This window comes from Diplodia seriata, assembly GCF_021436955.1.
Source record: "Diplodia seriata strain FDS-637 chromosome Unknown scaffold_4, whole genome shotgun sequence".
Lineage (NCBI taxonomy): Eukaryota > Fungi > Ascomycota > Dothideomycetes > Botryosphaeriales > Botryosphaeriaceae > Diplodia > Diplodia seriata.
The window spans coordinates 1,587,834-1,603,038 of NW_027117311.1; the positions used below are offsets into that span (position 1 = coordinate 1,587,834).

A 15,205-nucleotide genomic window follows, 5' to 3' on the forward strand; every position below is an offset into this window, starting at 1 on the left:
CATTCTTCAGCTTCACCGTTTGGTGCCCTTGTCGCGGGCACGGCGCATCTGTCGTTTCCTCGCGATAATCCTTTGCTGTTTGGCAAGCTTCTCGTCCTTCGGCGCCGATTTATCGTTCTTCTTACTCGACGAGCCCTCCTCATCATCCTGCCCTCTCTTGCGTTTTTCCGCGCCCTTACCACTGCTCTTGAAACCCTTTCCACCCTTGCGACCCTTCTTCTGAGTCTTTCCTTCCCCCTCGCCATCATCCTCAGAGCCGCTACCGTCCTCAGCGGCCTTCTTCTGAGTTTTCTCGAGCATCTTCGCCTCCAGCTCCCTTCTCCTCTGAACGACCTGTGCGTTCTCAATGGCGAACTCGACAATAAGACGCTTCTTTCTGTCCTTGATGTCCTCAGGCGACATCTTCTTGCTCTTTTGGGTCTCCATTGCCTGGTAATCTATGGCGTGGCCGTTGAGCCATCGGAGACCCATCAAGGCATGGCGGTGCGTGTAGTACTCAATGAAACCGTAGCCTCTGCTGCGTCCAGCGCCACTATTCTCGGTGACTTTGCTTCCATCCTTGTTCTCAAACACGATCTTTGCCTGCCTCACCACACCCTTGCCCTTCTTCTTTCTCTCCCTGTCGGCCTGGCGCATTTCGTCGTCTTCACGTCGGAGCTCTTCTTGCGACAAGGGCGAGCGCTTCCCTGCCTTCATGTCCTTGGCGAAGCCAACAATAGCCTGACGAGCAAGCTGTTTGAGGTCCTTCGAAGAAACCGTGCGAGGGATGTTGCGAATAGACAAGCGAGTCAAGCTCATGTGGAGTGAAGGATTGCTTTCAATCAAATTTTTCCGCTGCTTCACACTCGCCTCACGGAGCTGGACCTCGGCAGGAGAAAGAAGCTTGTAGAGCGGCGAGTTAGACGCAATGGTCCCCTCAGAGAGTAGGAAAAGTTTGCGTTTATCGTTGTCTCTCTTGTAGCGATGTGCGACACCCTCGGCAGTGAGCTTCTCAGCTTCGTTCCGGTCCACCGCCTTGGTGATGTTCAAAACGCGACCGTCCATGGTGTATTGTCCGGTCGGATCGGCCTCGGTGTTTTGCAGCACTGAGTGGGCAGCAATCGGAGCGGACTTGGCCTTGGGGTGCTGCGGGTTATGCTGCCTTGGTGCATTTTTCAAGCAAGCGAGGGCATCGTCGTCTTTGAAGAAACAGACAAATCCAGTGCCTTTTGGCTTTTCGGTCACACGATCCATGACGATTCTGGCATACCGAACGCCGCCAAACTGCTCAAAGTGTTCCTCGAGATCCTCATCCGTGCATGTGAATGGAAGATTGCGTATGAAGAGAGTGGTCGTGCTGTAGAAATTTGTGGTTCGTGGGGCTTGGTGCTCCGCCTCGTCAATGTATCTTTCCTCGTCGTCGCTATCCTCTTCCTCGTCGTCATCATCTTCCTCGTCATCTACGTCTTCTTCTTCCTCTTCATCTTCATCTTCGCCCTCATCGTCGTCGTCGTCATCCTCGTCGGAGGCGGGCAAACCCTTGGCGTCTTCGTCATCAGCCGCTTGATCCTGGACCTTTTGCCAAGTCTCTTTGTTGACAGACCAATCGACGGCCAGGGTACGGCCATCGATTTCTTTGCCGTTGACAGCCTCCAGCGCTTTCTCCGCGTTCTTCCTTCCTCTCAATGTGACAAAGCCGTAGCCGGCGAGCATGCCGTTGGACTTCTTGGGCAGGGTAGCGGTCTTGACCTTGCCATAGCTGAGGAAGAGCTTGGTGAGCTGGTCCTCGGTCTTGACACTCCAAGGCAGGTTGCGAATGATCAGCTTGGACTGGCTGGGCTGCATCTGCTCCTCCTTCCTCTTCTTGGCCTCGACGGCAGCCTTGGCAGGCTGGCTGATACCATGCTCGGGATCGCGGTGGCGAGGCTCGGCGAGGTCGACGTTGATCTTCCGGCCTTGCAGCTGGGAGCCGTCAAACTCGTCGCGGGCACGGGCAGCATCCTCAGCGTCGGCAAACGTGATGAAGCCATAGCCTTTGCATTGTTTGGATTCCTTGTCGAGGACGGCGACAGCATGCTTGATTGGGAAAGATTGCGAGAAGTGGTCGGTCAATTCATCGGTGGTAACGGTGGTGCCCAGGCCGCGTACGAAGAGCTGGCGGCGATGCTTGAGGCCAGTGTTGTTGTCGGTGGGGGCGTCGGCGGCGGCAATGGCAGGTTCAGAATGAGGGCCGTCGGCGGAAGGGGAAGCGACAGCGGTGCCGTCCTCAGAAAGGCGCAGCCTCTTGCGGTGGGGGCCCATGGTGGATATGTGGTTTGGAGAAGGATGTTTGAGAGGCCAAAAAAAAAAAGTTGCCCTGACTTCACAGCCGCGCGTCCGAGCGCCCGACGCAGTGCCAAGGCCCGCTTCCGCCCCGCCGCCCGCTCTTGTCGTGGATGCTTTCCGCCCACACGCCCCACCTGCTTCATCGCATCCATGGAAGGCCGGCCTTCCTTGACGACACGCAACACACCTCCGGCCGCTCGTCCATCGTTCATGTCGTGCACTTGTGCACCGCAACCCTAGCCCTTCTGAGGCTCTCCCCTGCCCTGCAAAGCGATCCCCTTCTCACTCCGTCATCCTCCGCTTCCACGACTCGTGCCCCTGCTCAAGACACGCGAGTCTGCTCCGGCCACCCCCAGGTCTCCGATTGCATGCCAGGTTGAGCGTTTGGAACGGCGGAGTACTGCTTCGGCTGCGGCGCTAGGAACCGCCTTTCCATACTCGTTACTCTCGCACGCCCGCCAACCGTCGCCGATTTCCCTTGTCTCTCGGACCGGATGCATGCTTCCGAGAACCAGCAGTGATTTCGTACTGTCTCCGGAAAATTGTCAAGACAGCATTTATGACATCCTTGTCCTCGGTAGAGCCGGATGCCCTATACCGGCTGCTTGAGCCGGCAATGACGTCCACGTCATCCCATCGGCGTCCGCCAACCCGCTGATCCACCATGGCCAAGATTCGCTTACGCTATGGCAGGGAGACTGGATACCATTCTTATGCTGTTGAGTCGAGAACACCAAGCTAAGGCGCTTGACACGCCCAGCGTCGCTACGCTGAAGCCTCTGACAACTGCTGGTCCTTGAATCTCCACGGAATCACCCGTGTGGTCATGTTTCCCCGCCCACCCCCGCTGTTACAGCCCACCTGCTGTCCAGTCTCCTTGCTCAATGTGGGTGTGAGCCACCGCAGACACGATTATCCTGCATGTCAAGAATAATCTTACATGACTACTCAATTCATCCTACCCGTCAAGTGACCAAGTCATCATGTCTTATGTCCATCGCCTCGTGGCTAGCATCCTAAATCTTCACTTCCTCAAAGCTACGGCGATGTACAATGCCTCGGAACGAAGGTGTCGCAGCTCGGTCAAAGTCGGCAGGGTTGGCACGTTGGGGCCCAGACTTGTGGGTTAGTCGAAGTATAAAATAATCATGCAGACGGGATGAGCCTTCGGCAGTCAAGCTGTGAGCGCAGGTATGTACAATGCCGATTTTTCGCTTGACAATCCGGGGTAAATACCTCATCTCTCTTCGCCATCGATCTCAGGCCGAGTCTTGGCCCGTATCAATGTCTTCCACTAATCGCTTCTGCTTTCGCACCGATTGCCAGTATAGGCGCTTCTCAGAGCATCACATGGCTTCAGCGACATTACACAGACTCTGCCCAGGCAACAAAGGTCAGCTGCAGCACAGCATGCACGAATTATTTAGGCCTCCACCAGCTGCAGGGGCATGGTCTGTGCTCGAATGGTGGCTTGATGTGCCGACTGTTTGTTTGCATTACCGAACGCCTGCTAACCGGCACCGTGCCAATAACAATAGCACAAAGTAGAACTCGAGCTTGCAACGGTTCACTGATCCTGAATGTTGGTTGTGTCACCAGAGGCTAAGCCTGACACCGGGCCAACTGTCATCTCCTCTGGGACTGCATGACTCTCTTATCGAAGCGCTTCACGCATTGGGCCGGCCGGCGCCTTTACAGAAAATGCTCGCCGATCGGTTGAGCATTGTCAATTGATGTATCAGTCTCCGCAGTACGCATGCACCCGGATGGTCTGGAGGTGGCGTTTCACAGCCACCATCATCATTACTGGACTGACTTTCTCAGCCTCGGCGGCTAAAAGCCATGGCGAAACGGGAGGCTGAAACAGGACACAATGCCGAACACAACAAACTACCGAGATCAGGCGCGGAGTCTCGGGATACGACACAAGGCGCTCCCGCTTCTTCGAAATCAGTTAGGACGGCGCCAAGGAGGCCGGCACTCGCACCAAAGCACGGGATTGAGATCGGCAACCGGCGAACTACTGGCCCTAGGTAAGGCGGTTTCTTTAACGTGATCAATGAGGCAGGTGTATAAATTAACCCGCATGTATCTTTTTTTCGCCCCAATCCTCCAAATGCCGCCGCTCCTTCGCGCTGCATCATCCTCAACGTCCCTCACAATGCATTTGACTCTCTCGACCGCCGCATTAGTGGGGTTGCTTTCCCAAGCCCTTGCATATCCTTCAACCATCAGGCCGCGCATTATCAAGAACTCAAGCGGCCTGCTCCCTTGCTACGACTATGTTATCATCGGTGGTGGTGCTTCGGGTCTAACAGTCGCAAATCGTCTATCCGAAAGTCCAGGTATGTTTTACTGGACTGTCTACTCTCTGCCATATTGACGATCATCCAGATGCTTTAGTCCTTGTAATCGAAGCCGGGGATTTGTGAGCTGAGTCCCAGTACCTGCGAAGATATACTGGTACTGACATTCTGCTTTTAGCGACCAAGCAGAGGATTTCATTGAGATTCCTGGCCTTTCAGGCGGAGCAGTCGGGACAATGTATGACTGGAACATTTCCTACGTCGCGACTGCCGACGTGAACAACCGTGCGGTTTCCATTCCTCAAGGAAAGGCTGTCGGCGGATCAACACTGCTCAACCGTATGCTTCAGCATCGTGGCTCTGTCCACGACTACGATAGATGGGAGGCCTTGGGCAATGAGGGATGGAGCTGGTCAGGTCTCCTCCCGTTCCTCAAGAAGGTAAATCGGACTGATACAAGAAACACGAGCATACGCTGAATATTGATCAGAGTGAAATCTTCTCTCCGCCGAATGCAGACATCGCCGAGCAGTACAACATTACCTATGATGAATCAGCCCATGGTACCGATGGTCGCATCCACGCATCGTACTCTCCCTGGTTTTGGCCATCAACTGGTAAGTGAATGCCCAAGACCCGTGCTAGTAGCGGCTCGATTGACGTGTCACCAGAATATTACGCTGCGGGTGCAAAGGAACTTGGCATCAACATCCCCGTAGATGGCCAGAACGGCGAGGCTCTCGGCGCCTATTGGATGACGCATGCTCAAGACCCAACCACCGTCACGAGAAGCTCTGCTCGCAAAGGCTACTGGGATACCGCCGCTGAACGTAGTAACTTCCATCTTCTTCCCAAAACTCATGTCACCAAGCTGGTTTTGAACGGCACCACCGTCGCTGGCGTCGAATTCGCTGCATCAGCCACTGCGGCTCGCCAGACTGTCGCAGTCAGCAAGGAGGCCATCCTTGCCGCGGGCTCTCTTCACACGCCCCAACTCCTGCAGCTGTCGGGTATTGGCCCAGCTTCTCTACTCGACCAATTCGGCATCACCCCAGTTGTCGACCTCCCCGTTGGATACAACCTCCACGATCACGTCATGGTTCCCATCGTCCACAACATTGATCTTGCTCTGCAGGCTGCCAACCTACAGTCCAACACAACGTTCGCTGCCGAAGCGCGTGCTCAGTACGACAGTGAGAAAACGGGCCCCTACTCCACCGCCACGGGTGATATTTTGTTTTTCCTGCCCACGGAGAACTACACCACCGCTGGCTCGTCTCTGCACGACCAGGCTCTTGCTCAAAGCCCGAGTGACTACCTCGACGCTGATACTCCGTCGTCTTTCCTCACCGGCTACGCTTCCCAGCACGAGCAGCTTGCAGAGACTCTTGTAGCTTCTGACGCTGCTACTATTGAGGCCATTCCCTCTGATGGAACTGTAATAGTCGCACTCATGCACCCGTTCTCCCGCGGGACTGTCAAGATCCAATCGACCGACCCCTTTGACGCTCCGCTAGCAGACTCGGCGTTCTTGAAGAACCCGCTGGATGTCGCCGTGTTGGTGGAGGCTGTCAAGTTTGCTCGTGCCCTTTTCAACAGCACCGCTTTCGCTCCTCTGAACCCTGTTGAGCTTGTCCCCGGCTCCAATATCACCACCGACGCCGCCGTCGAGACGGTGATTCGCAATAGTGCAACCACCGTCTTCCACCCTGTTGGCTCTTGTCACATGGGTAAGCAGGAGGAGGGAGCGTGCGTCGACGCCCAGCTCAAGGTCTACGGTGTTGAGAAGCTGCGCGTTGTCGATGGCAGTGTCATGCCCCTTGTTCCTGCGGCTCACACTATGGGGACTGTGTACGGTATCGCCGAGAAGGCCGCCGACATTATTCTTAGCGATTCTGCTTAGAGTTTGATGCTTTTCCATAGTTCTCCCATGTATATTGAGATGCAATAAATCTGGTTGTGACGGCTCTCCATTGGGCAATTTCGGCGTCGGGCCGAGGCCGCAGCAGCAGCCACCGGTCACGACTTCCCACCACGTCAAAGGCTACCGGGCTTCGCTTCGCTCCCGCTCCGCTCCATCGCTCTCACATATGCCGCCCGAACCACCAAAGAAGCCCATCGCTTGTATTCGATGCAGAAACCGTAAGGTCAAGTGCGATGGCCTGCTGCCCACCTGCTCCAACTGCCTCAAGGCCCGAGTACCCTGCGAGGAGAGTGCCGGCTCCGAGAAGAGGTGCGCCTCCCACTTCAAGCCACGCCGAGCAGCCCACTGACCTCACCCAGGTACATCCGCGAGCTCGAGGCCCGCGTTCGTGAGCTTGAGACTCAGCTCACGAGCCAAGTCCCTCCATCGCCGGCAAACGCCAGTGTCATCCAAACTCACACCCCGGTCACTCCTTGCATCGGTCCCGAGCAGCCGCTCGCTCATGAGGTTGGCCTGCTCTTGCTGCAAGCCGCCAATTCTCCAAAGTATCTCGGCCCTTCATCCGGTGTAGCCTTCGCTCGTTTGATCTTTGCGTCAGCGCCTCAGACCCAGGGACTGTCGACCCGCTTCTCCGCCGACTTGCCGCAGTCTCACCTCTCTCAAGTCCCTTCTGCCTCACACTTGCCTTCGCTTCCCGAGATCCACCGTTTTGTTGCTGCCTACTTTGACCAGTTCCAGCATCTGTATCCATTCTTGGACGAGGTTCATGTCGACGATCTTGTTGAAAACTGTCTCGTCGATCCTTCCCCCGCCACCGATTCAGACATGTGCATGCTTTTCCTCATCATTGCCATCGGTTCCCGTGCCTTGGAGTCACAGCTCGGAGCAGACTTTGCCTCGGCCTCCTATCTCGCTGCCTCAATCAAGTTTCTGGCCGATATACCGCTGCATGAGTCCATCCAGGCTGTTCAGATCCTGCTTCTCCTCGTCCTCAGCAGCTTCTGCTTCCCCGGGGGCTCGAATGCCTGGTTTCTGACCCACACCATCCTCGCTAGTTGCTTGGACTTGGGTTTGCAGAGGAAGCAGCCTATGGGTGAGCCCCGTCAGCCCGTACATCAGACTACATTGCTGACCAGCCTCCAGAAACGGATGTTGGCAGGCCGCATATCAGATTCGGAGGCACCGTTGCTGCACACGACATAAGGAGCGGTGTTTTTTGGTCGGCCTACTCGCTAGACCGCACACTCTGCACAACCTTGGGTCGCCCGCTCACTCTGCGGGACGAAGCAATTGACATAGAATTTCCTGGACAGCAAGGATCAGACGAGGTCGATCTCGATGCCATCGAGGGTGCTTCCCAAGCTCTACAACCTTTATCCACCGGCACACCCATCAATGAAGACGAGTCCAACGAGCGCCAGCCGAAGCGCATACGCAGTGATCAGCCTCCACATCATGGCTTTTATGCGGCAAACATGTCATTTCGTTTCGACCGCATCGTAGCTGAAGTGAAGTTGATGATCCATCGCGTTGCACAGTCTCCGAGACGATTCCCTTGGCCAAGCGACTTCGAGGGTTGGCAGAAGGCAGTTCATGCATCTTGCAAGGGACTCTTGGAACACGCTCAGCAGACATTATCACGGAGAGCGGGTGGCATTTCCCGTGCCATTTCATACCGTTCCATGCCGTCGATTGAGCTCAAATACCACCAATGCGTCATGCTGCTGTACCGTCCGAGCCCTGCATTCCCTCGGCCTGCGCCTGAAGCACTAAACATCTGCTTCGACAGCGCCACAGAAACGATCAGGATCTATTACGAGTTGCATCGCTTCGGCCAGATGATGAACTCATGGCTCACAGGCCACAGCATCTTTGTCTCGGCCATTACCATGCTTTACTGTCTCTGGATCGGTCCTGCCATTCGCGCACGAGCGAGCAACACGTTCGCTGAGCATGCCCGGCGGTGTTCGGAGACACTCGAGGCGCTGGGAAAGACATGGTCTGTTGCAAAGGATGCGCGAGTGAAGTTTGACCGTTTGGTGGAAGCAACATCGGAGTCTTGGAGGAGACGTCAAGAGCCCGTAGCTACTGAGCTTGGTCCAGAACAGCCAGTCGGAGTACAGGATGGGACGGAGCAGAGCTTCGACGCCTTGTTCGATTCCGCTGGTGTTTTTTCCGACGAGCTGGGCGACATGAGTGGATGGTTTGATCTAGAGTGGTTTGAAACGTACGGAGTCGAAGGGCTCGGGAACACGATAACGGCATAGCGTACACTCCACTCTGCAGATCACCTCATTCAATACGAACCACCCCTCGTCGTCTCACCCGAGTGCTATCGGCGGATCAGTCCGTCGGGAAGAGTCCGAAGGTCTCGGCGCAGTCCGCTCGCTCGGCCACCACTTTCTCGTTGCTCAGAGCAGCCTTCTGTCGCTCTCCTTCAGCACCATGCGACCCCTACTCAAATTGTCCCGCACTTTTGCCTCGCCGATCCCCCGTACCCGAGTTGCCGTTCTCTACTAAGCGTTGGATTCGCCTCTCATCGACGGAGTGCGCAAGCCGAAAAAAAAAAAACCCCCCCAGGCGGTACGTTTCTGGGAATAGATCATCTCCGCCTGAATACCGCTGGTTGTTTGTAGGGTACCGTGACTCAGGAGCAGACATTGCATACGTGCTTCGTGAGCAATGCCGCAATTCTCTCGCAACTCCTACGCAAAATCTCAACCCGACGAATGATGCCGACTGGGTTTTTCCCGATCATGAGCAAGGCATTGTAGCCGCTGTGAAGGCTGGCGCTACGTGCCTGTGGACAAACACCACTCTTTTCAAAGATCATCCATCCTCTACAAGCCTCCTCTGCTCTAATCCCGTACCAGGATGGCGTTCGCGTCGTTGGTCAACCGCCGCTCTTTGTGGATACTTAATGGCGACAAGGACTACTTGACAGCATATTGATGTTGCGTCGCGGTTCACCTTTCCTAAATCATTTGTTTTCTGCGATCGGGATGACCTTAAAAGCATCACTGGCTTGCGAGGATATCTCTTCCCGTTCCTGGCCGCTCGTTGCGAAACCATCTCGCGGATGTGGTAGTCACGGCGTCAAAGTTTGCTCATCCTTCCAAAAGCTCCACAGTCACGCTCAGAGTCTCTTCTTCGAATCGCCAGACACAGACATTATAGTACCTATCAAGACAAGAAGCGACTGTGGCAGTCATGCCACCCTCTGCCGAACGCCCCGACTACTGGGCAATGCCGACTGTCGTCCGCTTCATTCACATTGACGAAATCGCCCCCTAAAACGGCCAACTCCCGCGTCATCTCTCCTGAAAAGCCAGCGAAGACCCAGCCTATGAGCAGCTGGCCAGAGAATGCGAGGCCGCAGCACGTCACCTTTAAACGAAAGCTCCTATCCGTATCGATCCCCGACGCTTCAGGAATAAGAAGAGATCGCGTTTCGCGCTTTTTGGTGTTAACATGAAGCCTGTTTGTATATCATTCGAACCCCAGCCTGCGTTGCACTGACACATCCATAGAATATGACGGGCCCAGGAAGGCCTGGCAGGGAGGATCAGGCCGGTTCTACAGCCTTGGCTCCCGCCGGTCTCTGTTGGGACTATCCTCAACTTCTGAAGAACATATTACAATCAGCTTGCACTTTGAAGGAGCTACGGACTGCAAAACCCATGTAGTTTCAATTGTCCATTTTGCACGATCCTGTGTCTCTACACCTCGATTCACCGTCTCTAATTTCCTCGGTTTTCTCGCCCTTTCCGATGAATGCAGAGGTCAAGTGCTCACACATGTACTCATCCTCCGCCGCGACTTCGAAATCGAATCGGCAAAGGTCTTCCTTGAACGGAAACATGTAGGTAGACGTCACCCTTTCTTCCGTCAGTACCATCTTTTCCCAGGGAGATAGATGGTGGACTTACCAATGATGTTCCTTGCTTGCCTGGTACTCTTCTAAAGCAGCCAGATCGTGGTGGTAACTGATGAGCGCGAACTCGAAACCTTTGCTCCGCTCAATCGGACTTGTAACGGATGGGCCACCGACAATAAGTCGATTGTCTTTGACACAGGGAAGGTTCTTCAACTTCTTGAGCTCCCGGACAAATGTAGCCTTATGTTCTGCCGTCACATCTGGCCTGAACTTGAAGAGTACTAAACCTCGGTTTCAGTGACGGGCAATATTGATGGGCAAGGGCTCCTACCAATGTGTATGAGTGTCATTGTCGCGGCGCGTGAATGGAGATGATGATTCTGGTGTTGGAATAATGTGTAGGTCATCTGCATTTTGGAGGGGAAATAAGCCGACTTCATGGCTGTTCCCCACTTTGACTAGCCTCGGCACACGTCCGAGAGACTGCGTTTCGGCAAGGCCCCGACCACAAAGATCCAGTAGGTATGGTGGCAACGCCTCGACGGCCGCGCAAAGTTCGTAGGCTAATTGCTTGCTTTGCGGCATCTAAGACTTCCTCGTACGGACAGGTCATGGGCCCGATACACCTTGGATGCTTGTTCTGCGTTGCATGCACGACTTACGCAAATGGACTGTCGGTGCAAGGATGCCAGAATTGGAAGTTTGCGCAGTGCTGTGACCGCCTTGAGGAGACTGTCGAATGACTTTTTGGCATATCCCCCGCTTCTCGTTACTACAAGCATCAGCCAGGACGGAGATCGCAACCTTAATCCGAATCCTATAACACCCACTGGTTGCAGCGCCGCAAATCAAACTCCTCCGTTCGGCATGCATTAAGCATAACGACAACACGACATCAGGCAAAACTCAAAAATGCGGCAAATCGTTCGCCAAGCGCACGTGTTAAATAGCCTATTACCTGATTGTTTCCAAAACACACACTCCAAACCATCCTCACGCTACCAAGCGCTATGAATTGGCATCTTTTCCAGATCGAACGGCATTGTCGTGCCGGCGGATGCGCGCCCCTTGAATTCAGACAGGCTAAATCACAGCGGGCCGCTTCCCGTCTTGCAGAGAAGGCCGTATACAATCGAAGGTGAAGGCGAAGGCGTTTGGTATAAAAGCAACGGTGAAGACCAACAACTAAGCTATCATCGACTACCAGAGAGACCATCATGCTCATCATGTCATTCATCCTGCCTTTCACATTTCTCGCGCTCGGCGCTTTTGCCTCTGTCTTACCTCGCCAAGCAGCATCATGCGGCACACTCCCATCTGAATACTCACCACAGCAGTATGCCAAGCTGCCTGACCCATTCACTTTTGTCAACGGCACCAAAGTCACGACCCAAGACGAGTGGGCGTGCCGCCAGCAGGAGATCAGCCAGCTATTTCAGAGCTTTGAGCTGGGAGTGAAGCCACCGAAGCCAGCTTCTATCACTTCCACGCTGTCCTCCAACACTTTGTCCATCACGGCGCAAGAGAGCGGGAAGTCAATCTCTTTCTCTGTCTCCATCGCGTACCCGTCCTCAGGAACCGCCCCCTACCCTGCCATCATCGCATACAGTTACCCCAGCATCCCAATCCCTGCTGGCGTGGCCACCATCACGTTCAACAACGACGACGTTGCTGCCCAGCAAAGCACTGGAAGCCGAGGCCAAGGAAAATTCTACAATCTCTACGGAAGCAGCCACAGTGCAGGTGCCATGACGGCTTGGGCCTGGGGAGTCAGTCGCATCATTGACGCATTGGAGGCCAACACCGATGCGAAGATCGATGCCACCAGGGTCGGCGTGACGGGCTGCTCCCGGAACGGCAAGGGTGCTTTCGTCGCAGGCGCCATGGACGACCGCGTTGCTTTGACGATCCCGCAGGAGTCTGGCGCTGGCGGGGCGGCTTGCTGGCGTATTTCAGACCAGCAAAAAGCAGCCGGAAAGAACATCCAAACTGCGTCACAGATTGTCGGCGAGAACGTCTGGTTCTCAAAGGCGTTCGAGCAGTATAGCAACCGTGTCCCGTACCTGCCAGAGGACCACCACATGCTCGCCGCCCTCGTTGCACCCCGCGGCCTGCTCGTCATTGAGAATGACATCGATTGGCTCGGCCCTGTCAGCACCACGGGCTGCATGAAGGTGGGTCGTCTCATCTACCAAGCTGCGGGTGTCCCCGATGCCATGGGCTTCTCTCTGGTCGGCGGGCACGACCACTGCTCGTTCCCATCTTCGCAGCAGCCAGAGCTGTCCGCATACATCGACAAGTATCTGCTGAAGGGCTCTTCCAGTACGGCCGGCATTGAGAAGAGCAATCAAAATGTCAACACTGCCGATTGGGTGGATTGGACGTTTCCTACTCTTTCTTGAGTTTTGCTGAGTGTCTTGCGCATGGGATGTGAAGGAGAGCAAGTAGTGGCAGTAATATCGAATGATCAGAATGAAGACTGTTACCAGGCCTCTATTTTAAGTCGCTGAGTGACGCAATCTCGTTACTATACGCAAGTCGATTAGTCTTCTACTAGAGAAAGTGGGCGGCAAATAACCTAGATACTAATTTTTAAAGAATAATTTCTAAGATACCTATACCCTTATTTAAATACCTAGCTTTTTTAGAATCTTAAAATTATTCTAAGTAGAGTACTAAAGTAGTAATATTCTTTAAAAAAAATTTAAAACTAAATATTTTAGTAGTTTTCCGGTAGTTTTTTTTTTAAAAAAAACGTAGGTATTTTAGATATTTAAATAAATAATATTTACCGAAATACCCTATTTTATATTTAATCTATCTAACTACCCGGTTTTTTATAAACTACGAACTTTACTTTAGATAAGGTCTACTATTTATCTAAATACCTAGATAACTGTTTTACTAAAGATATAGATATATTAGAAATTATTTTTTAAAAATTAGATATCTGGGTAATTTGCCGAAGGGTATGGGTATTCCAGAAATTATTTTCGAAAAACCGGGTATTTGGGTAATTTGTCGCTTACCGTACAAACTCACGCCGATTGCCCACTTAGCGACAGGGATTATTTGGGCGGTAAGTCGTTCTGCCACCAATGAAACGGTGCCCTCGAGCGAGACCGTGCAAAACCTGAAGGTTTGATTGGCGGCAGAACAGCTTACCGCCTAATATTGCAGGGGTGATCCCTCCCGCCAAGTGGGCAATCGGCCTGAGTTTGTACGGTAATGCGATTCATGAATTAAGCTTGTGTACAGACATTTAATTCAACTACCCATTACCATCGCGCATTTCTCCTCCTGGAAAGTAGCAAACACTCTTCAACAACAAGGTCCATCATCTGTGTGAGGGTTTGCAAAAGCAACCACAAGTCAACAAATCAATCTCTGCTCAGTGAATCAACCTCTGCCCAGCCACGTCGATGTTTTCATCCACTCCTGACCCGTAGGATTGACATGCGGAAGCGCCAATAGCGTCTTCTCGGGTGTCATGATGATACACATGGCATTTTTTGCGCCGCATTCCCAGCCTGTAGTTAATGTCAGAGATTGTTCGTTCGAGTCACGAGCAAGGAAAACTTACAGGCTATCTCCTGCCCTTCTTCGTTGGTCCACTCGCTCTTCGCATTCACGACAATGTTGGCATAGAGACAATACGATGCCAAGGTCTTTCCAGCCACAAATGAGGTGGCTTTGGCCTCACGCTTGGCATCATCGGCAGGAACGAGTTCCGTCAGCCAATCCTTGACAGCTTGCTGGGTGTCCGGTGGCAAAACTGCATACGGAAAGTCAAAGGCTTTGGTGTGGAATTGTAGCTCTTGGATGACCCTCTCCACGCTCCATTGCTGGGCTTGGCGCCCTTTCGTAGGCTTGGTCGGTGGCTGTTGGTTGGCCGGTGTGGCCTTGGTAGGAGTGTTTCTTGACACTTGGTTGGTAGTGCGCGTTACTCGTTCCGGACTTGACGAGAGACGTTCGTCCATTATTCCATCATCCGATAGTTCCTTATCTAACGCATCGATAAAAGCGATACATTCATCTTTCGATGGTTTAGCGTTCATCAGTGAGACCCGAGTTGGTATGCTTACCGAGTTTATCTTGGTCGGACATTTTGACGTCCCCCCTGGTGAGCGGGTCCCGAGCTCATTGACTCAGCTGCCCATTAAGATTCGAGAATGCGCGGTGTGCGCTGCAGGGAGAGGTGTGAGGTGAATGGAAAAAGTACGAGGAAGTCTGGCGTGGGGTTGCGCGGTGCGCGCCCGGGAAAAGTGTGAGGTGTGAGGAGAAGAAAGGCTGATGGGGAAGTGGGCGAGAAAATTCCATCCCAGCGAGGCTAAAGAGGAAGCGAGGCAAAAGAGGAAGCGGCGCTGCTCCTGCCCCATGGCAGCACCTCAATGCCACCACTGCAATCCGCCAGCACTGTGTTGTTTGCCCAAGTATTTGATGCTTCGCATGTTCCAGAATGGGATGATCTCTCGCACTACACGCACGATAGATTAAGTGATGCGCATTTGACGTGAGCCCTGTTCTACCGACTTGAGCACTTTGGGCTTGGAGGACGCGCTAGAGCAGATCTGGTCGTCTCGTCGCCCGTCAGAGCGCTCGGGCAACTCGGCGCCGGTTCGCCGAAGACGCACCGCCGGGCAAAGGTGACCCTGCCATAATTCGGCCCACCGCCGGAACCTTTCCCATTCGCTCAACGCTTCGACCCTCCACCAGCCGCGCACCGCGGCCTTCAGCGACAATGGCACCCACCCCAAGCCGCAAAGCGCCGGTAGACATTGATGGCACCGGTTC

The 15,205-nt window shown here is 53.8% G+C and overlaps 6 protein-coding genes across 6 annotated transcripts; 3 read left to right on the forward strand and 3 right to left on the reverse strand.

Annotated features, from left to right (window-relative positions):
* Window positions 1-12: 12 nt before the first annotated feature.
* On the reverse strand, window positions 13-2,280 carry NOP4 (RNA recognition motif-containing protein; the record flags this gene model as incomplete). Its single annotated transcript, XM_066775814.1, has 1 exon — window positions 13-2,280. One exon carries the CDS (start codon window positions 2,278-2,280, stop codon window positions 13-15), a length of 2,268 nt encoding a protein of 755 aa, XP_066633695.1.
* Window positions 2,281-4,465: 2,185 nt separating this feature from the next.
* Window positions 4,466-6,513, forward strand: SLS55_004357 (uncharacterized protein; the record flags this gene model as incomplete). The annotated part of the gene is made up of 4 exons (XM_066775815.1): window positions 4,466-4,649; window positions 4,800-5,050; window positions 5,101-5,182; window positions 5,282-6,513. 4 exons carry the CDS (start codon window positions 4,466-4,468, stop codon window positions 6,511-6,513), a joined length of 1,749 nt encoding a protein of 582 aa, XP_066633696.1.
* A 187-nt stretch (window positions 6,514-6,700) lies between these two features.
* On the forward strand, window positions 6,701-7,737 carry SLS55_004358 (uncharacterized protein; the record flags this gene model as incomplete). The annotated part of the gene is made up of 2 exons (XM_066775816.1): window positions 6,701-6,843; window positions 6,894-7,737. 2 exons carry the CDS (start codon window positions 6,701-6,703, stop codon window positions 7,735-7,737), a joined length of 987 nt encoding a protein of 328 aa, XP_066633697.1.
* A 2,722-nt stretch (window positions 7,738-10,459) lies between these two features.
* On the reverse strand, window positions 10,460-10,761 carry SLS55_004359 (uncharacterized protein; the record flags this gene model as incomplete). The annotated part of the gene is made up of 2 exons (XM_066775817.1): window positions 10,460-10,692; window positions 10,743-10,761. 2 exons carry the CDS (start codon window positions 10,759-10,761, stop codon window positions 10,460-10,462), a joined length of 252 nt encoding a protein of 83 aa, XP_066633698.1.
* An 867-nt stretch (window positions 10,762-11,628) lies between these two features.
* CIP2 (carbohydrate-binding module 1) lies at window positions 11,629-12,813 on the forward strand (the record flags this gene model as incomplete). Its single annotated transcript, XM_066775818.1, has 1 exon — window positions 11,629-12,813. One exon carries the CDS (start codon window positions 11,629-11,631, stop codon window positions 12,811-12,813), a length of 1,185 nt encoding a protein of 394 aa, XP_066633699.1.
* Window positions 12,814-13,810: 997 nt separating this feature from the next.
* On the reverse strand, window positions 13,811-14,518 carry SLS55_004361 (uncharacterized protein; the record flags this gene model as incomplete). The annotated part of the gene is made up of 3 exons (XM_066775819.1): window positions 13,811-13,941; window positions 13,995-14,447; window positions 14,497-14,518. The coding sequence occupies 3 exons, from the start codon at window positions 14,516-14,518 to the stop codon at window positions 13,811-13,813; spliced, it is 606 nt and encodes a 201-aa protein (XP_066633700.1).
* Window positions 14,519-15,205: the final 687 nt, after the last annotated feature.